This window comes from Dunckerocampus dactyliophorus, chromosome 2 (genome assembly GCF_027744805.1).
Source record: "Dunckerocampus dactyliophorus isolate RoL2022-P2 chromosome 2, RoL_Ddac_1.1, whole genome shotgun sequence".
In the NCBI taxonomy this organism is placed as follows: Eukaryota; Metazoa; Chordata; class Actinopteri; order Syngnathiformes; family Syngnathidae; genus Dunckerocampus; species Dunckerocampus dactyliophorus.
This window is the reverse complement of record NC_072820.1, coordinates 49,796,781-49,823,079: the sequence shown is the minus strand read 5'-3', so window position 1 is coordinate 49,823,079 and position 26,299 is coordinate 49,796,781. Positions and strand designations below refer to the sequence as shown.

Below are 26,299 nucleotides of genomic sequence, written 5' to 3'. Positions count from 1 at the left end.
TCTTTTTTTCACGCTTCCTGTGTTGTACTTTTGTTTTGTTTCCTCCTGTTTCCTTTGGTGTGTTCAGTTTCCACTAGGGATGCTCTGATCAGGGTTTTATGCCGATTCCAATCTTATTCATGATGAGTGCTATTGGCCAGGGTTGCCGTATAAGGGGGACAAAGTGGGCGGGGGATGCTTCTCCAAGACGAGAGCAAAACACTACACTGCACATAGGGATCGCGACAGACCGCAGGCTGCAATAGTGCTTGCCAGAGGTGATCGGCATTTATCGGCATATGTCGATCATGTGCTTTTCCACGGAAATTGGCCCATATTGATCATTGGCCGATCAATCAGAGCATCCCTAGTTTGTAATCCTTGACTTCATTACGCGAAGAAGCTAAGCATCATTAACATCATCATGTGCATCATCTGCGGCTCAGAGGGATGCGCCCGTAGGGGCCCAGCAGAGGCGGGCCGCAGATGATGAGAGGAGGAGCGAAGAAGAGTCAGATGGTGCTGCTGGGGGTGCGCTGCCACTTGAAGCTGCTTTGGAGCGGTAGAACCCGGTGTCTCTGAAGTGGAATGGGTGGCATCTTGAGGCAGTAGCAGCAGGGACTTCAGGGGAACCTTGGAAGGTTGGAAAAATTCACCTTCATCGCACTTGCACGCAGTTACAACATGAGTGAGTAAAGACACCGTACGTGAGCAGCATGTGTAAGAACATCCTCTGTATGGTGACGTGGCAATCGCACAGAAATTGTACGTTGCAAGCACATTGCAAGCACGTTGAATGCACGTTCAACTTACCACGTGTGCAACGTACTATGCACGCAACCGCTCACGGCCAGGCGTGGCTTGCGAGCCATGTACTTAAAGCTTGCGCAACTGTGCGAGTGACGTGCTCCCTCCCTGCTCTGGCCACTGCCTCCTCATGTTTTCAGAAACACGTGGCGGCCGTGGCCTCCCCAAAAACGGACGGACTCTTATCTTTCTATCTCGATAGAGAATGGTAGCGCCCCGGTTGGTCAATAATCAGACTTGTTGAGAGCAGCATCTGGTGTAGCTCAGCAGTCCGATTCTGGCACGACAGTCTCTGACGCAGGTGTGGCACACAGCTGTGCAGAGGCTTGGCTCTGCTTTTTCTGTTTCCTTCATTCTTTCTTGCTTTCCAGTTGAAGGTTCCCCTTCTCCTCACCTCTGCTGACTCCCTCATGTACAGTGCGGCGCCAGCAGCTGCGATCAGCAGCCACTAGTTCCCAACTGTTTGGGTCAATGTCTACCAGCTTCATGTCTCTTTTGCAGACATTCTTGAGGCGTCATGCTGGGCGGCCTATTGGACGCCGTCCCGAGGCTAGCTCGCCATAAACAATATCCTTGAGGGTTGCGACCATCTTCCATGCGGTACACATGCCCAAGCCAGCGCATTTGGCGCTGGCACAGCATGAGGTGCATGCTGAAGGAGCCTGCTTTCTTAAGCACTGCAGTGTTGGGGACCTTATTCTGCAATGTGATACCCAGAATGCATCGTAGGCAACGAATGTGAAAGCTTGGAGGTTCAACCATCTGGAGCAGTGTGTTCCTCACAGCAAAGCCCACTCCGTGTTCTCTGGGTTCCTCAGCACTTTTCCCTTGCCAGAAGAAGGTATTGTGTTCCTCTTTTAGGGATCCATTGTCTGGGAGTCGTGTTTCCTGCAGTGCTGCAATATTGATGTTCAGCCTGTGCAGCTTGTGATCAATCACAGCAGTTTTGAGGGCGTCATCAATTGCTTGAAGATCCTCAATCAGTCCAGGCCGCATAGTCCGTACATTCCAACTACCAATCCAGAGAGCTGGTAACATGATTTTCTTCTTACTTTGTTTTCCTGATGCATGGTGAACGATCTGCTTGTTGAGCTTTGACTCGAAACTACAGGCACCAACTGAAGCAGGCAGACTGTGGCGGGTCAGCACCTTACTGGCCGGGGGCTGTCCGGCTTGAGGCGAGCGATTGCTGACCAGTGGGACTGTGGTGGTCCCTCCCACCGTCAAGTACAACCCTTAGCGTCCGACTTTACGCCAATTGAGCATGGTCTTATAACTAGTAAACTGCTGTCCTCCGCGTTGTCCTCTTGCCAGATAGCGAGGCTGGAGGTCCATGATGGATGTCAGCTTAGCCAACATCCTTGCCTGGGCAAAGTGTATGGAGGCCTTGTGCTGCCCCCAACATGGCCCCCCTCTCGGCCTCGCCAGCTTTGTCCAAGGGGTACGCAGGGCGTTACATTTGGATTTGGTTAGGCTGCAGGAGCTGCTGGAGAGATGACAACATCGACGATCCAACCGCTTTTGGGGCTCCACTCCGTATTTTTCGACTCCCGAAGCCTTGCCTGTGAACAAGTATCCTGCAAGGCAGTGGGGGTTTAGAATCAGGGCTTCCCTTCCCCTAGATTGGCTGCCCTCCCAGGCTAATGAGCTCCACCTGGCCGAAATGTGTAAAATACACATGATATTATTATTAAACTTAAAATTGCCAGGGTACTTGGTGGCTATTGTCTCATCAATGTAACGTTCCTGACACCTAGTGTCACCTAGTGCCAGTGCAGTAGAATACAATGCAATGGCGCAGTGAACATTCACACAGGAACTGCTGTCGGCCACAACTCATGACAGTCACTGCCCATCTTGACAATGCTAACCATGCTAACACTTAGCAACAGTAGCTAGCTGATGTCACACACATCACTTCCCAGGCGCCGCCTCTTAAAGTCGCACACAACGTCACAGATATTACACTACATGTAACATGTTTTAAATGCCTTATATTTGTATTTTCGTTCATTTAGCCATTTTTATGATTGAAAATGCTTAATTTGGGCAATTAATATGTACAATTGACTTATATACCCATATGTTTGGACTATTAATAGGTCGTATTCAACCATGAAACAGTGATCATTTATTAATTCATTTTTTGAAAAAACGCAATAGAGTGAGGCAGCGATGTTGGAACCGCAATGTAGCGAGGGACAACCATACGCAGACATGCTATCAGCGTCGTTAGAACCAATTAGAGCCAGCCTCTCTCATGTTCACTTTCCAGGCACACAAGGTTAAGTTTCAGTTTCTGGAAGGGCACGACAACTGATATATACACTCTGTGCACTTTAAGTCTGGGCTCTTTCCTGTTTCTCGTTCCTTCACTGATGATAGAGTATTTTTAATAGTTTGAAAACCTTCTCAATTGTGTGAACATGAACTACTTCTCCGATAGCAACACGGTCCAAAGAACCAGGAAAAAAGGCTAAAGAGAAGTTATAGCCTTAAGAAGAACATGTGTTTTAGTTAGTTGTCAGGCTGCATGGGCCCTGGAACCTCCACTAAAATAAATTAAAATCTAAAATGTAAGATATATTCATCTATGGCTGGCAGCGTTTGATTTGATTTCTAAATTTTACAACCACTATATGAAATATTTCACTTAGAGTGAAGCAGAAGCACGTAAACACATTTGTCTGACATCGTCTTACTTATTTTAATACATAAATCTGCTCACAAGAATACAGTACAAGTAACTCTTGGAGTTTTGACGGCAAGAATAATGATATTTTCTCGATATTTTCACTTCAAGGGACATCAAGCAAATTGCCAAGCCATACACGTCTGTGCTGGCTTCTTCTTGTCTCGTCTTTTCCATCAGATTTTGTGTGTCCTATAAATAAACCTGTTTTTCTTCAACCGCAGCCTCGTCTCCCTGCGGTTAGACTTGAAGACGTCTCAAACCTTAACAAGTCACAATCGTGAGAAAAATACACTCAAGGTGAAGGAGAGGATTTTTGGAAAAAATAATGAAAGAAGCCGAATGACTTTCTATGAGAGTAAAATATGTGTGTGTGTCTCAAACCCAAGAGAGCTTAATGTTTCATTTGTTAATTCAGCGGACCGGGACAAAGTCGTGACAGACTGTCAGTTCACTCTTTGTTTCTAAGCAACCAGGTGGGCTATCTTGCACGGCCACTTGTCTGTGCAAATGTGTCGAATATTTACACTAAAATACAATATGCCTGGTGCCAGGTCACCCAAAGCAGTCCAAAACACAGGATTTTTAGACTGGGAAAAGAGGAAAGTCAGGCCAGAGAGCAATGCAAGTATAAACTGTGTCTGTGTGTTGTTGTCATGATTGAGGCCTCTGGGGTGGAGGTGAGACGGGCCTGATGACTCATTCCCCGATAGAAATAGGTGGAGCAACACACACAGGAACACACAAGAAGCGAAAAGATCATCTGCTTTCACCTCACTGCATAGTAATTATGCATTTGGTTCATAATTGCATTGAGTTCCTCTGTTAATGACCTCTGTCAACGAGATTATGGTTTCAACAGCGTGAGTTTGTCTATATTTCGGGTGAATATCTCGTCAAAGGTTTTGCCTTTGTACGCCACCACAACGGATTTGCACTGAAACAATCAAGATGTGATGGAGACGATCTAACGTGATGGAGATTAAAGTGGTTTCACAAAAATGTCTTTTTTAAAATTCGATTCATCGTTTTTGTGATTTTAAAATGTAAACAAAATCCTCTGATTTCAGCCTCTCAAATGTGAATATTTTTTCATTTCCTTCATCATCCATGAAAGCAGAGCTACTATCTTTGTGTTTTCGGCACAACAAGATATTCACACACACCAGCTTTGACTTTGGAAAAAAATGATTGACACTTTTGCCTCCTTTCTGATATGTTGCGGACAGCTAGTGACCAGTGTAGAATACTACATACCATTCACAGCGGCCTTGAGTGTGTCTTTTGAATGTCTTATGTTTGTATTTAGTCATTTGTATGCTTGAAAATGCTTCAAAGTACAAATACAAATACATTTACACAAAAAATATACATACAATTTGCTTCAATATGCATATTTTTGACAAATAATAGACCGTATTCAACACAAAACAGCATAATTTATTAATTAATATATTTTTAAAAAAACATTGTAAAGCTGCGAAATAACCACCGAGTAGTGAGAGACGACTGTATGGAGCGTTACCTTCAATTTAGTAGTCACATAGGTTTTGTGGCTCCTGTGGGTTTTAATTTGGTGGAAACGGGCCCAAATGGCTCTTTTGATGATAAAGGTTGCTGACCCAAGATCTAGGGCCTAACTCGATTAATTGAAAAAACAAGCTTCAGATGAATTGGCTAAGAAAATAATCATTGGTTGCAGCACTACATCTGTTCAAGACAAAATAGCCTTTCCCCTCATTCATTCATTCATTTTCTATGCCGCTTGTCACGAGGGTCGCAGGGGTACATGTTGGAGCCTACCCTAGCTGACTTTAGCCGAGAGGCGGGGTACACCCCGGACTGGTCGCCAGCCAATGGCAGGGCACATATGGAAAAACAACCATTCACACTCACATTCATACCCATGGACAATCTAGAGTTGCCAATGAATTAACGTGCATGTTTTTGGAAATGGGAGGAAGCCGGAGTACCCGGAGAAAACCCACAAACATGCAAACTCCGCACAGAGATGCCCGAATACGAACCCAGATCTCCTGACTCTGTGGACAACATGCTAACCACTAGGCAACCAAAAGCATTCAATGATCTTGAGAAATTTCAAGTAGAAAGTATCTTTGTATCGTGATCGGCGACGCGGGCTCCGTGTTTACTTGGTATCGGAACGACCCTATCTTCCACGCTATGGAACATGGTGAAGCTTGACCCTCTCCACTGCTCAGCTCTAAAATCGTGGCTAACATTTGATCAAACCTTATTCTTCAAGTTGCCTCTTTGAAGCACTGAAACAGCAAAAAAACATTTGCATATCTGCTGGGCATCAAAAGTTTCAGTGTGAGGACAGCGAGTGTAGAAAGGTGTGACAGCATGGTTGACTGACTGACACTATTACACCACCGAGGCCCACTGAATAGTCACACACGTCTCCATGCATGCGCACACATGCACACGGATCAGGGATGCGTATGAGCATGAAATAAGATAAAACAATTTGCTCAGGTCAGATCATGTCGAGCACAAATCTTCCATTACTTTCAGCAACAACGCTTACATAAATTACAGAGGGTGAGATTCTGTCTCCACACCAAAGAGCGGTGATTTGTCACATTATCTTCTGTGTCTGTATACCTAGCTACACTATATTGCCGAAAGTATTGGAATATTTGCCTTTAAAGGGTCCCTGACATGATTGATCAACTTTGCTTCAATAGGTTATATATTGTTTGTAATTATGTCCTACATTGTTCCATTTTTGAAAGCGAATGTTACATTTGCAAAAATGACATTTATATTTGATGGCACCAGCCATGACGAAGTAGCTCTCCCTGTTCAGCTTAATTTCCGGAAGAGACGCCATCGGACTGCTATCACTGAAGTACATAAAAATAGTGGTGTACGAGACAGAGGATGTTTACAGTGATTATACCCAAGATTTCAGCAATGTGCCAATAGTTTTCCAGGAGAAAAGAAGGGAAAACCATTTGGAGAATAAATAGAGCACTTGCAGAACACGGATAAGCCTTAAGACATGGAGGTGAAGATTGGGCGAATTCCAAACATAGAATGGAAAGTGTAAATTGCTCTGGACTTACTTATCCTTCAATTATTGTTCTAAATCGACTTCTTAATAAGCGTAAAGGGCTCTTTACAGCCTTATGAAATTCATATTTCGTCGCTGTTGCAGCTGCAGCACTCGCCCCCCACAGGAAACATACATATGGCTGTGAAAAGATGTTTATATAACATGTATACTGGTTTACAGCCTTGTCGCTACCATGGAATAGTGTTTAGAAGACATTATGTTAACAAGACATGACTTACTCAGTTCTGTGGCAACTTTGACATTGTTCTTCTTCTCTTTTTATTCCTGTGTACTGGTGGAATAGCATCCTTTTTCAAAATGTATTTATACTGTACGTTCAAGCCAAATGCTTCTTGTAAAGGTGTTCCTTCATAGCAGTCATCAGTGTAAATAACCGAACTCGAGGCGGGCGGCCATCTGGCTGTGGTTCTCTGCACTTGCTCTGTCTATTTTTGTCTTAAAGCTTCCTCTTTTGGAAGACGTCACTTCTGGAATGAGTCTAAATTGCAAGAGCTAGATCGTCATGGGTGGTGCCATGGACTATATATGTAATTTTTGCAGATTTGCCATTTGTTTTCAAAAATGTAACAATGTAGAACATAGTAACTAACAATATTTAACATATTTAAGCAGAGTTGATGAATCATGTCGGGGACCCTTCAAATGCACATGAACTGTAAAGACATCCTATTCTTAATTTATAGGGTTTAATATGGAGTTGGCCTACACTTTGCAGCTACGACAGCTGGCCATTCTAATTCATCCCATTAGGTTAAAGTCCTAATTCTTTGCAGAACATTCAAGTTCCTCCACACCAAACTGGCTCATTGAGCTTTTTGGACCTTGTACACTGGTGCACGACCATGTTAGAATAGGCAAGGGCCGCTCAGAGTGTGTCAAAGTTCCCTCCATCTATCCATCGTCTTCCACTTATCCGGAGTCGGCTCAGAGGCAGCAGCCTAAGCAGAAAAGCCCAGACTTCTGTCTCCACGGCTACTTCATCCAGCTCCTCACAGGGGATACCGAAGCATTCCCAGGCCAGTTCAGAGACATACTGTAGTCTCTCCAATGTGTCCTGGGCCTTCCCCAAGGCTTCCTGCCAGTCGAACATGCATTGAACAGATACCCAAGCCACCTCATATGACTCCTCTCAATGTGAAGGAACAGCGACTCTATTCTGAGTTCCTCCCGGATGACAGAGCTTCTCACCCTATCTCTATGGGAAAGTCCAGCCATCCACTCTACGGAGGAAACTCATTTCTGTGATCTTGACCTTTCGGTCACTACACGAAGCTCATGACCATAGGTGAGAGTAGGAACGTAGATTAACTGGTAAATTGAGAGCTTTGCCGTTTGGATCAGCTCCCTTTTCGCCGCTACAGACCGATGCAGAGTTCGCATCACTTGCTATCCATCACTCCCTGACTCGTGAACAAGACCCAAGTTACTTGAACTCCTCCACTTGGGTTAGGATCTCATCCCCAATCCAGTGCGGCACGGCACCTTTTCATGGGGGGAAAACCATGGACTCGGACTTGGAGGTGCTGATTCTCATCCCGGCTGCTTAACACTCTGCTCTGGTTTGGTTCGGTTCCCACAAAGAGGTGAGTGTGAAATAGTCTAAAATGGCTTGATGTGCGGAAGTGTCAGTTCCTCTCACTGGAGATCCTGATTGATTTTTATACACATGTGGCCATAGAAGTGACTGGAACCGAGAGCTGTTCCAATACTTTTTGGCAATATATCTCTGTAGATTCTCCGGCATCCAGGTCATGGTGATCTGCAAAGTTTCAACCACGGCAAATGGACTCCTCTTGTTTGTTGAATATGTTTTACCTTTCGTCCAAAAGGCTTCTTCAGGTCTAAAATTTTATGTATGGAGTTTCCCTATTTATATTATTGGTGAATGACCTTCCTGCATAATGATAGGTCATTCACTGGATCTTTTGGGGAAGGATGACAATAAGTGATGGAAGGGCCTTTCTCTCTGTAGCTCCCATTCCAGAATTTGGACAGTGTCCCTTCTTTTTCGGACAGAATGAACTACTGACTCTGGCCAGGAAAAAACACTCTCCTATGTTGTGCCACGTGTTTGTAGAAGTGTTGCTTGGGTCTCTCCAATGTAAGGTTCTTTGCACTCCTTAGTACATGGCACTGCATAAACAACCTTTCTAAGTTAGCTTCTCAGGGTTTTGTCTTTGTGGTGAACCAGCTGTTGTCTGACTGTGTTGGTAGGTTTGGGTTTATTGTATATTGGGACACACCCACCAGGGGACACACTCACCAGGGACACACATAGGGAAACTCTACACCTACAATTATAGAACTGAAAAAGCCTTGTGGTCGAATCTTCAACAAACAGGAAGAGACTATCTGAGTTTGGATCCTGTTTTACTGTAGATAATATTATCATGTTAAAGCAAATAAACACAAACATATATGCACTTACCACTGGATGGATTACAGTACAAAAATGACAGAAGACAATCAAAACAGGACTGGGTAAATTAAAAGATGGACAAATGGGTTGAATGGATTGGGGCTAGCGGGACAGCCAAAGGAGAGAATGATGAATATTTAGCACCTAAAAAGAGGTTCTGGTCAACCAAATTTCAGTTTCTTTCTTTCTTTATCTCAACCAATTGTTAATGTTAAGTGGATGAATTGTTTTTCTAACTTCATTTAAAGATTCAGTATTGATGATCAGCTTTTCAGGAGAAGCTATGCCAATGTGATGTGCTGCCATAATTTAGTGCCGAGAACTTTGAAAGGCCAGCATCATATTTTCAGTTCTCAACTGGCCTCCTGTTTGATACTGTTCTACGCAAGCACAGGTGGTCCTCGGTTTATGGCGTTCCGTATTATGATGTGTCTTGGTTACAAACGTGCTCCCATAAATGAATTCATCACGTCATTTGGGTCCGTAAACATGCTGGTGTGCGCCTGTGCAGCCACACTGAGGAAGAATAACTTATTTGTTAACTTTTATGTCAGTGTGCCAAAGAAAAGGAAAGTCATCACCATGGAAGTAAGTATGAACATCATAAAAAGCTCAGAGACTATCGCGACCATCATCGATGATAAAGATGACTGGATGCTAATGAATGCTAGAGGTGTCATGGATTACGTGCGCTGTTACAAGAAGATCTGCATGGAAGGGGAAGAGGAGGTTATCATTCCAGACTACCTATATTTTAAGAAGGTCGAAAGGACTGCAAGACAATGTTGTTCTCTTTCCTTTAATTCTCCTTATTATTAAATGGAAAAGGATACCAAGGAAATGAACTTTTTACCTGTAAGGTACTCAAAGCATTTAACACTGTTAGCACATTTACCTACCGTAGCAATAGGAGCGACTGGGGGTTCAGTACCTTTCCCAAGGATATGGATTTGGGAGACGACCACTCTAACACCTGAGCCATGTCGCCCATCTTACTGTATTTTATATATCCTTCATGTGTTCTGTGTACAGTGCGACTTGGGAGTTAATTTAGTTAGTAAGTTCCGATTTACGCGAGTGATGCGGGCTCTGCATCGGTCTGTTGTGGTGAAGAGGGAGCTGAGCCCAAAGGCAAAGCTCTCAATGTACTGTTCGAGCTACGTTCCTACCCTCACCTGTGGTCATGAACTTTGGGACCTGACCGCGGGTACAAGCGGCCAAAATAAGTTTTCTCTGTAGGGTGGCTCTCCATTAGAGCACCTGGTCAGGATGCCTCCCGGACGCCTCCCTGGGGAGGTGTTATGGGCACATCCGACCGGTAGGAGGCCTCGGGAGACCCAGGACACGTTGGAGAGACTATGTCTATGACTATGTCCCTCAACTGGCCTGGGAACACCTCAGGATCCGCCGGGAGGAGCTGGATGAAGTAGCCGGGAAGAGGGAAGTCTGGGCTTCTCTGTCCCCGCGACCCGACCTCGGATAAGCGGAAGAAGATGGATGGATGGAAATTCCGACTTTCGCTTAAACTCGATTTACGGAAGTCATTCCTAACCCGGGGACCACCTGTACATGAGTGATAATAGAAATGCAAAATGCATCAATAACATGTGTGTCAGTGTAATACAGCAAAGATGGAAGAATTCAGTGAATGAGACAAAGGTAAGATAGATGGACAGAATGTATATATATATAAATATATATATAGATATGTAGAAATAAATAAGGATTACTTTGTCATTCTTTGCTCGGCGTGATTTTGATTCCACACAAGGAATTCGGGGTCGTACCTATCGAGGTAGAGAGAAACAAGAGAGAGGAATATGTTGGCTGTCTGGCAAGCAAAGTGTTATCAGTAACCGTTGTAATAATGCTGATTAGTACGTAGAAATGTGGAGTGACTAGACTCGTCTTTCTCTCAGCATTTGGTTATCAGGCACAGGGTGGAGGAGGTGGTGTATATGCACACAGAGCAGGTGGTGGGGATGGCGGGTAAACAGAGGGTGTGATGGCATGTTATGGTTGCTTTTATTGCAAAATTAGTTTAGCTTAGACTGTGATTAAAAAAACCCAACATATTTTATACATCTATTGTTGTTAAACTTTGAGTTTACGAGTATGCACCAGTGTTACTTCAATCTGCGCTGACTGTCTTCCACCACTGTGTGGGCTGCCGTGCATATGTGGACTGATGGAGACTATATCTTGTGAAAATAAGGCATGCACCACGGTTCTAGCCTGGAGATGTTCCGTGTCAGTGGATACATGTGCTCGCTGGAAGCTACACACAACAATGATGCTGAAGCTGAGGAGTGAACAAACAATGTGGGTGCAATGTGCAGGGGAGCCCAGAGAAACAACATACTTGGATGATAGCTGGAGGAAAGAGCAACACCTCAGAGAGACCTCTACTGTAGAAAGGTTATGTTTGCGCTGAAAATACATAGTTGTGGGATCTGGGCTGGCATTTTACAAGGAGCGACAACTTGGCATCTTGGCATGTTTTAGTCTAAAGAAGAAGACAGGAGGTTGGACTACGTGACTATCATGTGTTTGTATTTGTACACTCTCATAGACTAATACCAGACCCAATGCGCTTTCCTCGTTTACTGCCTACCAACTACACCCAATATGATTGGGACCGACTAAGACAGTCTTTGCTGTTGCAAAATCAACTTTTCAAATGGGCCGCCTGATGTGTGCAGGTGATTTCTAATGTCAAAGCAAACTAGAAAGGACAGTGAAAGATGCGTGTGACTGTGCATCATACTAAAGCCCAGATTTAAACTATTGCTTTGTGCACTAACAATTACAGTGGATCCCCGCATATTCGCGACCCTGCAAATTTGCAGATTTTTGATCAAAACGTTATTTGGTTTCGCGAAAACCCACCATAATTTATGTTTATTGGTAGGAAACCCATCCCATTTGCGCTATATTGGTAAAGATCGAGTTGCACAGAAAGTACCCACTCACGGTGCAACCAAAAATAAAAATACCACACGAACAATGCGGGTATCAAAATAAACTCTTACACACTCTATACATGCAAAACAGTACTATTTTTATACTGATATATAACCTGTGAGGCGTTCTGGGAAACTCCCGCGCACACTTCTTGAACAGGAAGTTACCCAGCATGCCTTGAGGGTAACAAGTTACTATAAAATAGTATTGCTTTGAATGCAAGTGAGTGTGTGCATTCGGTTACATTGTGAGTTTCACATGTGTGATTTTTGGTTGCAGCGCGACTGATGTGTTAGAGCAGGGGTGTCCAAAGTGCGGCACGCGCCAGTTTTGTTATTGGGCCCTGGCACATTCTAAAAAGTCATTTTATGAGAATAAAGTCAAAATATCAAGAGAATAAAGTTGTAATCTAACAAGAAACATTTTTTAATTTTATGACAATAATGTTGTAATATTATGAAAAAAAAAATAACGTCATTTTAGACGCAAAACGTGGAAATGTTAAAGAACAAAGATGTGATTTTTTTTTAAGTCATAATATGAAAAACAAACAAAAATAACAAATAAAGTTGGAATTTGGGGACAATTAGGTTGCGGAAAAAGTTATGTTGGAAGAATAAAGTCAAAATATGATGCAAATACTGTCAAGTCATACTTAGAGAAGAGAAGGTTGTATTCTAATAAGCAAAAAAATACACAGTTTTACGAGAATAAACTTATAACTTATATTATCAGGAAAAATTATGTCATTTTAGTAGCATAAAAGAAGAAACATTTTTATTTTTCTATATCATATAATATTATGAGATCATTTTTGGAAAAGTAGGTTGGCGAAAAAGTTATAATATGAAATTATTAGAGGAACAATATTTCATAATATTACAAGAACAAAAAAGATTTGAGAAGAAAGTTAAAAACAGAAAAAAAGAAATAAAAAACAGCAGAAATGGAAAAAAAAGAGTGAAGTTGATACTAATAATAGGTTTTTTCACATGTGCCGTACGACAAAGCTGAGACGCACGTTTTTTCTTGAAAATGTTACAAAATATCAAAGTGGCAAAGTTGCATCCTTTCATTTTTCACGATGTGGCCCTCGCTGGAAAAAGGCAGGACACCCCCGTGTAAAAGTGTCAAAATACACATCGTTACTCGCGGTATAGCGGGGATCATGTGTACGGTATTTTGAGGTGCTTCTCAAATGAATTCATGTGTTAACTGTCAAGGCACCATCTCACCCTTCTGACAAGCTAGCTGGATTTACACTACAGTTTGAAAGTAACGACTGAAGATGATGACACACGTATGTGTTCCCTACACAACACAGCCGCGGTATAAATAATAAAAGTATAAACCTTTAAATATGATCTGAATATGGTACATTTGGGGCACATTGACCTTTAAATAGGGAAAACTTCCTAGTGAAGTCCTGCCAAGGTTACCTGGATGTAGCATTCCATATTTCTATTATTTATTCATCATTGTGCACTTTAGGGTTGCTGCTGCCCAATGATGTCCGCTGTGTACTTGTTTGTGTACCTGCATTTTGGGTGTGTATTCATGGAAGTTGTTTTTTAGTAAATGTAAGCGCAACAATATCAGATATGGGCGACTTGAAAATACATGTAAGTTCAGCAATCCCTCATCACAAATTTGTTGGCCTCAGAAATTCATAAAACATGCTGTTTTGTTGTTGAATACCACCTATTATTAGTAAAAAAAATATGCATATTTGATCAAATTTTATGTATTTCTTGCCTAAATGAAGCACTTGCCGCCATAAAAATGGCTAAATGACGTAAAGCACAAATATAAAGCATTCAGAAGACGCATTCAAAGACGTTGCAATGGTATGTAGTATCCTACACTGGCCACTAGGTGTCAGTAATGCTAATGTGAAACACGCAAGCACCAGAACAACAGGCTTTTGTTGCAGGTTTGAATGATCTCACAATAAGCACAACAATTCCTACTTTTCCGGCCAGGACAGACCACGCCAGGCCAAACCTCAACACTTAACCCTGGGCGTCACTTCCTGCCCACCCCCCACTCAGCTGCCCTTGCACCGGAACAAATTTACAGCAACACACACGAGCACGAGTCTTGTTTATGTCTTATTTTCTCTTATTATTTCCATTATATTGGGTAATAGAACTGTAAAGGGGACTATGGAGTGTTATTTAATGTCTAAAGGGCTATAATTATGTCAAAGAATGTATTTAAAAAGTTGTAAAGTTTTCCTTGCTCTAATTGTTAAAATACTACTTTGTGGAAATTCACTTATCGCAGTCTGGTGTGGAACCAATTAACTTTGATAAACGAGGGATTACTGTAGTCATAAAAGTTAGACATTAAATTACTGCAATTTTCCTGTCTTTGCGGATTATTTTGAGTCTTATTTAGCGCGCTCACATTGGGCCAAGCATGCCGGACGAGGTGTTTGCCGAGTGTGACGTACCCCCTTAGACCTGCAGTGTAAATCCAGCCTAATATCCTCCAAGGCTTTCATACAGTATGTTTAATTTAATGAATCTGGACCTCAGTAAGTTCAGTGAGTGAGAGTGGAAAGGGAGTAGAACAAAGTGCCTGATCCACAAGCCAGAGCCAAGTGAAAATACTACACCTTGGGTCCTTCTGGATGCTGTCCACAGATGGAGACCTTCCCAGGGCTGCCTCCGGGGGAAGGGCGGGGCCCGACTTGCTGTAAGGCGAGTCGGTGGATGGGCAGAACTGCAAGGTGCGGTAGGGGTTGCTGTAATCAGGCCCGCTTCCTGTGGCGAAGCTGCCTCTCTGGAAGGTGGAAGCGGCGCTCTGGCTTCCCGTTCGCTGCAAGGGGATTGGATCGACACCGGGGGAAGGCGGGGCTAAAGTGTAGGGACAGAGCAGATAGTTGAGGACCTCTTGGTACAACTGGTTGACCACTGGTGTCGTCAAAAAGGAGCAGAGTGGAAGACGAGGGCATTACACCGAAGAATCCGGTTGTACACACAGCAACATCACAAATGGAAGAAACAGCACAGACAAAGTGGAAAGGGAAGAAGCAAAAACACAAAAGCACTTGTAAAAACACAAACATAAATAAATATGGCAGTGAACAGATGGTGTGACCTCAGACTCAAAGCTAACTCACCAAAGGATTTAGTTTTCATTTGTGCAAAAACTAAAATCACAAAAGAATATCAGAAAACATGCAAAAGTAAAGCTTCCAAAAGACACTGACATGCTCCTCATGTTTGCCAAGAGGCCAACACGGTGGACTTGCAGTAAATGTTGACAAAAACAGAAAACAGAAGGGAGAATGCTCAAATACCGTGTATTTTTCATGTGGTCAGAGAGCAAAGATGATGATAGATCAAAAAAAGAACCTTATCGCCTTATCGCCAAAAGCTGCACTCACAAAATCTAAGGTTTGCCATACAATACACTGTTTTTAAGTTTTACTACTACAGTACATGTAGAGTAGATCACGAACACCAGCAAGCATCTAAAATGTTGTCTTCTGATTTCGGATCAACATCCACAATCCTGGTTTAAGCTCTGAATATGCCTCACACACTTATTAAACACATTTATAGAATAAAATGGGTAGCTACTCACTGTCAGTGAATGAGGGAATCCGAGTGACGATGTAGCCTTTAGCCTGTTCGTCAGGCTAGCACTAGAGGCTATCAGACTAGAGAAGACGTTTCTCCAAGCCGTGTCTATATAATCCACACAGGCTAATTCAAATTTTACAATACTTCCGCGAATAATCTGTACTTCTGCGAATAATTGATACTTCTGTGAGTAAATGTATAGGTACGCACCCCTAATGAAAAAACATGTAATCATGTGTTCACGGTGTAGAAGTTATATTATAAGCTTCACTTTCTCTTAGCAACTATGTTGGGTTCAAAGAACACTGAAAAAAATTGGGCAATCTCAACGCTTGACAAAAAATACATTACCAGTGAAGCATAAAGACAAAAACGTAAAAAAAAAATGGAAGGTTTTCTAATAGTGGTTACATTTTACCCTTACATTATCAAGCATTTGTAAATTGTTACCGATTTATGGTGAATAAGATGCGTTTTCTCCAGAAAAAAAACTTCCTTTATATATATGTATATATATATATATATATATATATATATATATATATATATATATATATATATATATATATATATTTTTTTTTTTAAACCAAAAATCCGCTAATTTACAAGGCTTTGAATGCTCAATTGTGAATGTGCAGGGATCCAGTGACGTTTTGTGACGTTTTTGTCCACACTGCATTAAATTGTGCTAGTGGCAGATGGAAATGCCTGAAATGTGACAAACATGTATGTTAAACACAATATATTTAAAAACACAGTATTGTGTGTTTATCTGAATTCATCAAAGTGAATATCAGAGTAAAAATCAGCATTCATCCATCAAATTGGTTAACCCTGCTCTGTTGTGCACCAGAATGAATATCCTCCTTCGCAGTAGCTCACTTTTTAAACATTTAAACGTTTTTAAGATATGGTTGTTTTGCTTTTATTTCAAAGCCTAAGAGTAGGGGATTCATTGAGATGAATTGTTAACCTTCAAAGTCATTATCTACCAGACAGTGATTGAGGGACAAATCGCCTGCACTGACACCCCAGTTAGAGTTTCCTGATGATGTGATGGAACATGAATATTTCTTCTCCACGGCAATAACATACCTTTAAAACCTCCCGAGTGGGAGTATGCCTGCAACACTCTCTGTTGGATTTCTTTCATCCTCCTTCAGAATATCACATGATGTTCTTTACTCGCAACATTTAGACGCTTCACAGCATGATGCAGCTATTTATAGGTAGATTTGGGCTATTTGAACTTTTTTCACATGTGACTTGAGATTTTGGTGCCTTTGATTCAGTGGTCCAATAATTGTGCTTTTATAAAGGGTTGTAAAGTTACAATAAGGTTTCATATCAGTCTCAAATGTTTAAGGGATCATTGTTTGTGTTAGCATTTATGCAGATTCTATCACTCTCTAAGACAGGGACACATTCAGAAAAATTGAAGATCTTTCATACATATTGCACATTAAAGATGCTAAAACCAAACAACCATACAACACATCCACATCTTAGCTTTGTGTTATCGGCGACAAAGCAAATTAGTGTAAGATCTAATAACATACAGTGGGTCCCCTCATATTTGTGATTCAACATTCACGACCCTTGCAATAGATCCGATTTTTGAAAACCCGTCCCGTTCACATAAGTTGGTAATAGTTGATACGTACACTACCAGTCAAACGTTTTACACCACCCCAAATTTTCCAGTTATTTATTGAAATTCAAGTCATTCAAGTCCAACGAATAGCTTGGAATGGTACAAAAGTGGTGAAGTGCCTGAGGTTAAAAAAAAAGGTAAGGTTACCCAAAACGGAAAAGTAATGTGTATTTCAGAATTATGTAAAAAGGCCTGTTTCAGGGACCACAAGTTGGTTCAACAATTTAAAGCTGTTCTGCAGACATGGAGGTTGATCAAGCCTTGGCAGATGGTGCAACTCATTCCTACAGGTGTTCCAAGTTCTGGAGTACTTACTACCCCCTCTGTCTGCATAAAAACAGTGTTGGGGACATACTGTGGTACCACGCCCTCATGAACATCAGTTGAACAGCATTGTACTGGATAAAGTCGTTTGTTGCGACAAAAATGGCAAGAAAAAAGACAGAGACAGACCATCTGAACACTTCAAAATGTAGCTTTTTCCTCCAGAGAAAACTTTTGACCGGTAGTGTATGTGATAATACAGGTAAAATGTACCGTATACATGTACCACTGTTACAAAAAGGCCATAATTTTTAAATCTTTACGTCTTTATGCTTCACTGACTGATGTTTTTTCATCAAGCGGTGAGAGTTCGGCAGTCCTTGAACGCACCATAGTTACTGGAAGATGCAAAAGTGAAACTTATTATATAACTTCTACACCGTGAACACATGGAATCAAGTGTTAATTACGCGTGGGTAGCTATACATTTTACACTACCATACTAAAATGTGTTTATAAGCATCAGTTGTTCGCGGAAGTATTAATTACTCATGGAAGTATCAATTATTTGCGGAAGTGTCGATCACTTACGTAATGATCGATTACTCGCGGAAATACCAATTATTCGCGGAAGTATCAATTACTCACGGAAGTATTTATTATCTTATCAATTAGTATCACAGTAGTATGGTAATAAAATCAATTATTCGCGGATTTTTGGCATTCGGCAGTGGTCGCTGCTATAACCCCTGGAAAAAACAGGCATTGACTGTACCTCATTAATAATTAATTAATTTTATTTTTTGAATATGCCGAGGACCAACAAATTACTAAATGGCCTCTGGGATCTTGCATTTAGTATTCTATAAAGAAGTGGAATCCATCTGTCTCTCTAGTGTTTTATTCTCCTCAGGTTCACATGACTTTGTATTGTATTTGTCGATTCGACGCCTTGAGTAAATAACAAGGCATCTCGAGCCTTTTGAACTTTTTGTGCCGTTTCCTCACCCGCCAATCCCGCATTTGAGCTCACCTTGTCCTCGTAAATTGGGCTTGGTGTAGACTCTGTCTTCGTAGATGGGGTCGATGTGATGCTCCGGAGACTGCAGAGGTCGCAACTCCGAGCCAAGATGACTATGCTGGCTGCTGTAGGAACCTCTGGAGCCTGAGATACACAGCGGACAGGGAAGTTGGAGTCAAGGGCGAAAGGATTTGCAGTAACTTGGCTATGTGAGGATTTGAAGGTAAGATAAACACAAAGGACAAGCAGGCGTGGGGATACTGTAATAATATATGCGCAACATGTCAGTGGTGTCCTTTGGATTACTTTTTAAGTGTGTTCATGGTCAGTATTCTTTGACAAAAAGGTCACACTGACAGTATATATATATTTTGACTTACATAAAAAGCTTTGAAATTTCCTTAACATAATTTTTGTCATATCCTGCACTTGAGCTTGTTTTTGGTGTTGTTGTGTTTCCTGTCTACTCCCTGTGCTTTGTGTTAAGACGGCATAACAAGCACATTTTCCAGGAAGACGTCTGATCATTCCCTCGTGTTTCATGGCGTGCTGTGCCGTTTCCTGTTCCTGATCGGCCTTCCTCATTATCGCTAGTAAGCCCTCTATGTGTCCTAGTTCTTGTTTTTTGATTTGTTAATGAATGTTTGCCTTGTTTCGTGTCACGACTCTGCTTTTACGAATCTTTGTGGAGTGCCTCGCAGCTCCATGCATACCCCAGCTAAGCCAGTGTTCGTTTCTGAGTATTTCACTTTGGCTTTTTGTACATTTTAATTAGTTTATTTGAACATAAAGCCTTCATCCAGTATTTTTCAGGACACAACTGACACGAGAAGACGTTGATGAACCTGATGTACATGGACAAAACCAACACAATTAAACGTCAGCGTACATGCATGCACGGATGAATGGATGGTTAGACAGCTCTCACATGATGTTGAACTCACATTTAAGACAAGTTTTTAAAAATGACCGTTCTCATGGGAATTTAGTAGCAGTACTGATAAAGAGTAAAATTCTGAGGAAAAAAGTCATTAGATTACGAGAATAAGAATAATGTTGTTACAACAATAAGGAAGAGGCTCGACCAACTGGTCTAAACCACATGGCTTCCGTATTTTTGTTGAATTCCCTCTTCATTTGAAGCTATTAGCTTAGCAAAAACAGAACAGTGCGGTCATCAACTTGAACCACTTTCTCACTCACGGTGCGATCTGCCAGCATGCCTTGTGTTTGTGTTGTTTGCACCGCGAGTGAGCTAGTGGTTCGATTTGATGACCCCTCTGTTCTTTTATGCCAGGTGGGGTGAGTGTTTGCTAAGCTGTTACCAAATAAAAAAAGCACCTCCTGAAAGCAAAATTAAGTTTGGCTCTGTCCAGGGATGCTCCGATCAGGGTTTTATGCTGCCGATTCTGACACCGATCATCCATGAATCGGCCGATACCGATCACATGGCTCGACTATATATTTTTCCATTTATTTTTGATGAGTGCTATTGGCTAGGGGCACCGTTAGACAAGCCTTTTATTTGTCTGAAATAAATTTTGTACTATTTGACACAAACCTGAATTTAATTTGATGCATGTTTTGGAGTAATACAAATACATGAGAAATCAATTGTTCAATAATTATTTTTTTAACTTAAGATAACAAAATTACAGAATAAAATAATACAAAAAATATCTTTATTAAATAGAAATCTGTCACCCATGTAGGGTTTGGAGCCGCACACCGATCGACCGATTTGTGATCGGCTTTGAAAGGCATTTAATCAGCATATGCCGATCACATGTTTTTTTAAGGAAATTGGTTGATATTGATATGTGACCAACCGATCAAGCATCCCTAGGTCTGACCTTTTCCCGTGCGACTTAAGCTCGCCAAAATGATGCTTGGTTAAAGGAGACCAATTATGCTTTTCCTCTTTTCTGACTTGTAAATGTTGTTACAATGTTGTATTCTTGTGTTAAACGATGCCAACGCATCAGATGATGAGGTTTGCGCATTTCGAAGTAAGACCTGAAAGCAGTTTTGAATGGCTCTGCACGCTGTGTTTTACAGAGTTTTTTTTAACACCGAGTTCCATTGATGTCAATGCAACCCGGACGTCCTTATATGGGCATACCAAGCACCCACACTCTGCTTCGCTCTGTTCATGGTGTTAGCACGTCGAGCAATGGCTCCCAAGAAATGTTTGTTCAGGTGTGCCTAAAGAGGCAAGCATCAGGCAGAAGTGGTTGCAGTTGCTGATTCCCGGCCAACAAGAGAAAAATATGCTCATATGTTAACGGCACTTGTGAACGTTTGCCATTACGAAGCTGGACTATCCGACAAACTGTTGCTGAAGTCCAACGCCTTTCCAACATTACTTGGCCGTGTTGAAGAGTCAGAAGACCAAGTTGTAAGTAACACTTTATCACAGTTAAGACTGTGTTTATTTTGTGTAAGTGATTAGACAAAAGGGGTTCGGCAGCTGTCCGGAAGCTTGGGAGTGTGACCAATCACAGCGGTGTGAGCTCGGCGGGAGGCCTACCTGGAGGATGGCCGGGGGTGGAGTAAATTGCACAGACCGTTTGGGAGGGAGACAGGAAACACTGCAGGAAGAGGTGCAGAGTCTGGAAGATCTAGAAAGCTTTCTGTACGGGTTATTGTGTGTAGCTGCTCTACAGTATAGGAGTCCAAAATTCAATACAAAGGCCCGAAAATTTGTATAATAGTTCCCCGTTAAGTTGTATTCCATTTACATGAACGGTATAGGGGTGCCGGTATCCCACCTGCAGACGGTGCTTCTGACACACATAGACTACCACTGAAAAATCTGGAGACACATTCCCATGTTATTGTATGAGAAAGCGTCTCCAAACCTTTGGCTGGTAGTGTACATGATGACCAAATGAGAGCTGAGCAATATAAATAGGACTTTTTCCCCACCCCTTATCCTTGCAGTGCCCCCTAGAGAATGCCCATGTAGCCCATCGCTAAAACCGTGACAAGCTCCTCACATCTTAACACAATTATACACTTATACTTGTACAAGTACAACTTTATTCTTGTAAAATGATGTTTTATAGCTTGTAATTTTACGTTTTTGTTGTAGTATTATGTTTTCTGTGTAAATGTGGCCCAAAAACTCCTTTTGGCTCATACGATAAGACACTTTGTGCTATGTGATTAAGTCTTGGCACATTCAGTATGAAGTAGCTGCGGTGGCAATGCTTCCCACGCACAGAGAGCAGACATGTGTCATGACAGGATGCCACACATGCACGGGTGAAAAAAGTAATCATAAAATCATCTTGACCTCTACCTGCCAGGCTACCGGGCCTTTTCAGGGTGGCGTTAGCGTACAGCTCATGGGAAATCTTGTAGGTGTCTCCTCCGATGTGATGCAGCATGCGCTTGGTGGGCGACAAGGTGGCGTAGCTGCCCACTGCCGAGCTCAGCTGGTGGATGGGCGATGAGGTGAGGTTACCTCCAGTGGAGGCTGCCATGGACAGCGGGGAGGATGGGCCGCCGGCGCCTGACGCTACCATGTTGATGGGTGATGAGGTGCTGCAAGGAAAGTACGTTTAGATCCATTTCTTGTCCATTTTATTGTCACTAAGCCTTGAGTCAACATTGGCTATAACTCTTCAAATTCAAATAATTCATCAAATCCTCAATTTTGAATGACACTGAGGAGAAGCGGTCTAGAAAATGGATGGATGGATGGATGAATGACACTGCAGGAGAGGTCCTCATTCAATTATGTTGTATGCCGTAGGTGGATCAATACCACCATGATGATGTTGATATTTTTCAGTTGTTTTCTGTTTATTTTATATAAATACCTACATACAAAAACTTCAGTGTGGTGTGGTGAGGTGTCACCACGCCAGTAACGTAGTTCTATTGTGTAACTATGTTAATAAAAATAACAGTGTTGCTCTAGCTTGGTTAATATGCAGCTTACATTACGTAAGATGGCATCTTTGACCGCGTGAAAGGATCTGCTCCTATGAAACGGAGAGTGATAACTAAGCAGCATTGAGCTATCATTATTGACACTCCCTCCTCCCAATAAGAATGTCTCTCCCTCCCTTCCAGTGTGCAAGATAACCACAGGGACGGAAGTAAGGAGTTGTTCTCTCTTTTATTACTTTTTCATGTAATTTAAGTAGGGATGCTCCGACCGGTCGGCCACCGATCAGTATCGGCCGATTGACGTAAAACAATCGGGTGATCGGCATGTCACAAAAGCCGATCACCTGTGGCTAGCACTATTGCAGGCCGCAGCGACCCTTTTGAGCAGTGTCATGTCTTGACCTAACTAACACACAAACAATCATGCCTGCCGTATGGAACATAACTGCTAACACATGCCACCAAAAATACCTGGCGGTGGAAAAAGTTTTAATTCGATGGAATTGTTCTGACTTTTCCCCTTTATATGGCACCCCTGGCCAACAGCACTCATCATAAATACATTTTTAAACGTATAATTAATCCATCGGACGATTTCAGTCCTGGATGATCGGTATCAAAATGGGCAGCATAAGGCCCGGATCGGAGCATCCCTAAATTTAAGTACAGTAGTACCTCGCATAACGTAAACCTCCTTTTACGTAAATTCCACTGAACGTAAAGAATTCATGTAAATTATTCTCATCGCATTACGTAAGGAATTCCATATAACGTAAAGCGTCAAGTCCGTGCAAGCGACAGAGAGACTAAAAGAGTACACTTGGTGACGCCTTCTGGCTTCACGCTCGCATTAGCTGATTATCGCTCTCATCTCATTGGCTGATTATCGGGGCACCGCCTACGCTCTTATCTCATTGGCTGATTAATCCCGGGCGTCGGTGTGTTTATGAGAATCATGCTGCTCTGTTCCTCACCTTAGTCGCCCTTAAACTAGTTTGCACGCATTGAAATCTCTTCTTAATTTGTTTGCTTTTCTTTGTGTTAAAATGACCGTAGTCATGGGCCCTAAACCAAGTGGAAGTGATAAGAAAAAAAGGGAAAAGTTGTCGATCGAAACAAATCAGGAAATGATCCAGAAGCATGACGTTGGTATGAAATGAAGTGATGTTGCTAGACCATACGGCCGTCCCCATCGACCATTATACACTATTTACCTTATTTTATATTGGAATGTTACTCTACTATGTTTATGCTAATGTTTTCTAGAGTTTGTGAGTGAGTTTGGGAAGATCTTGGAACGGATTAGGCTATTTACATGTATTTTACACTTCATATAACATAAATTCCCTATAACATAAAGGTTCTTGGAACGGATTATTTATGTTGTAGGGGCGTCTACTGTATACTGTAAATTCTGACTGACACTATACAGAAATACTTCACAGTCTAGTCCAGGGGTCACCAACGCGGTTCCCCTGGGCACCAGGTTGCCCCCCACGACCACATGAGGTGCCTGGAAGCCTGCTTTTCATTCAGGTTTTCAGTTCATAATGTGAGAATGCTACAAAGAAATACATTCTGAAGTACAACATATGACTTGTGGATACCAGCATTTGGTTCATGTTCTGGTAAAACAAGCATATTCGCTTTGTTTGGGTTGAAATAAGCTAACATAAATACAGTATGTCGCTCTTGGCCATTTTAATTTTGTGAAAGTAGCTCTCATGAGAAAAAACGTTGGCGACCACTGGTCTAGTCTATACTTCACTGAACTCGTTTGCAGACCGACATTATGTTCGATTGTTCACAAATTAAGTTTGTTGATAAATATATTTTTGGTTTGCCTAAAATCTCTGTCCTGTGTTTTATTCTGATTATAACCACGGACATCAACAAATTAAAGGCAAAATAAACTCATTCAATGAGCTTCAGTAAAAGCTATCTTTATCTGTATCAGTATTGGCAACACTCGCCCTGTAGTCACTTGGGATCGGATTGTTGGGGTCTGACTTTTTTGCCTTGTCAGTCCACGCAGATTTTATTCTCTCGACTGTAAATAAAGAATTGAGAGCACTGAGAGTACTCGATGGAAGCTTGTTTTTAGGTCCGAAATTGGACTCTGTGTACAAGTGATTCAAATGTCCTCTTATGAGGGCAGTCGGTCCTTTCAGTCATGGAATATAATCCACTTCTAACAGACCCCTTTTGAGGTGGCCTTCAGGTCACCTCACAGCAACGCCGGATGGGTAGGTGAGATTGCCCAATACCAAGGTCTTGCTGTCGGAATGTGACCCCCCCCCAACACAATTCCAACATTTGTAGTATCACCCACCCACCCTACTAAGAGGTGTTTCTGATATTGGTTACTTTATTTAGCTACACTATAATTAGAATTATATAGAAACAACTCAGTGTAATGGAGTCCAATTCCAGACTGCTACAAACTACAACTGCAATTAGTGGTTGCCATTAGATTGTACAAGTGTGTGTATGCTCTTGAGTGGTGAGTGTTCTGCGCAGTGGGACTGGTGTAATACGTCATTATCTGCACGAAACAATGGAGCCTTAGGAAATGAGCGTGGCAGCGTGCAAGGGAACCAACCTGTAGGACTTGGCCAGACGACTAGGGGACTGCTTGGGCGATGACACCCGCTGTAGTGTGGCATAGCTGGGCATGTCGGAGGAGGCTGAACCCAGGCGCTGCAGCTTGGTTGGAGATCCCACTGCCTGCAGAGGGGAGCTGACGCGCTGTAATAGAGAGGTTGTACTTCATTAAAAGGGAATGTCACTAAGCTTAAATATTAATCTACCTGGTGTAGTCATTATATTCAGAGGGATGAACTGAGTTGGGTACCACAAAGAGTAGAAGCTCAGCAAATTCACATGAAATATGACTGCGATGAGCCACCCTTCTAAGCTTGATCAGATGTGCTTTATTTTTCAAAAAGGAGAAATTAGTTTATTGAATATTTTAAAGGTCCTCCTGCAGCGGAGCTTAAAGCTGAGTGTGGGGACGGACCCCAGGGTGCTTTGCTAATGGAGAGGATATGAAACCAAGTTACCAACAGAACCATCATAAATTAAACGTTTAAAATATTTTTTTTTTGCTTGGAAAAGATTAATCATAAAAAGGGGGTTGAGGCTGTGTGTGAGGATCTGCATCGGTCCGTTGTGGTGAAGAGGGAGCTGAGCCAAAAGGTAAAGCTCTCAATCTACCGGTCGATATATACAGTACGTTCTTACCCTCACCTATGCTCATGAACTTTGGGGTAGTGAACAAAAGGACAAGATCGTGGGTACCGTCGGCCGAAATGAGTTTCCTCCGTAAGGTGGCTGGGCTCTCTTCCTTAGTGATAAGGGTGAGAAGCATTGTCAACCAGGAGGAACTTCGAGTAGAGCCTGGATGAGGTGGCTTAGGCATCTGGTCAGGATGCCTTCTGGAAGCTTCCCTGCGGACATCCGACCCGTAGGAGGCCTCAGGAAGACCCAGGACTCGTTGGAGAGACTAAGTCTCTCAACTGGCCTCGGATGGCCTCAGAATGCACCGTGAGGAGCTGGACGAGATCTGGGCTCATCTTAGCCTGCTGTCCCTGCTACCCGACCACAGCAAATGTTCAGGCTGGTCCGAACTGCTCAACTGCCACCACCATTAAGGATAAGGATTGTTGAATGCTAGGGGTGTCACAAGAGCTTGTGACATTAAAACATGACAAAATTTCTCGTTCAGAAAAAAAAGACTCATGGGCAGCAAGACTGGGACGATAATAAATACATTCATAACACAAAAATTTCAAATAAACCTGATAATTTTGGTGGCCTTAATATATTGCTGTGTGTCTGTTTTCCTCATCACTCGGCCCCAAACAGGCATGAAGAGGAGTCACTGGTTTCAGCACCTTGCCA

At 42.3% G+C, this 26,299-nt stretch overlaps 1 protein-coding gene across 10 annotated transcripts in view; it reads right to left on the bottom strand.

Annotated features, from left to right (window-relative positions):
- The window catches only part of ctnnd2b (catenin (cadherin-associated protein), delta 2b), a 181,691-nt gene that overhangs the window by 50,010 nt on the left and 105,382 nt on the right, over positions 1-26,299 (bottom strand). For 3 of the 10 annotated variants that reach the window (XM_054762548.1, XM_054762565.1, XM_054762613.1), the window contains 5 exons: positions 24,999-25,144; positions 21,795-22,045; positions 18,509-18,640; positions 14,585-14,882; positions 10,731-10,787 (listed from right to left, as the gene is read on the bottom strand). In XM_054762548.1, the coding sequence (XP_054618523.1) occupies positions 10,731-10,787; positions 14,585-14,882; positions 18,509-18,640; positions 21,795-22,045; positions 24,999-25,144 (884 nt within the window). The remainder of the gene's footprint in view (positions 1-10,730; positions 10,788-14,584; positions 14,883-18,508; positions 18,641-21,794; positions 22,046-24,998; positions 25,145-26,299) is intronic. The other 7 variants (XM_054762589.1, XM_054762604.1, XM_054762582.1 and 4 more) reach the window with 5 other exon arrangements.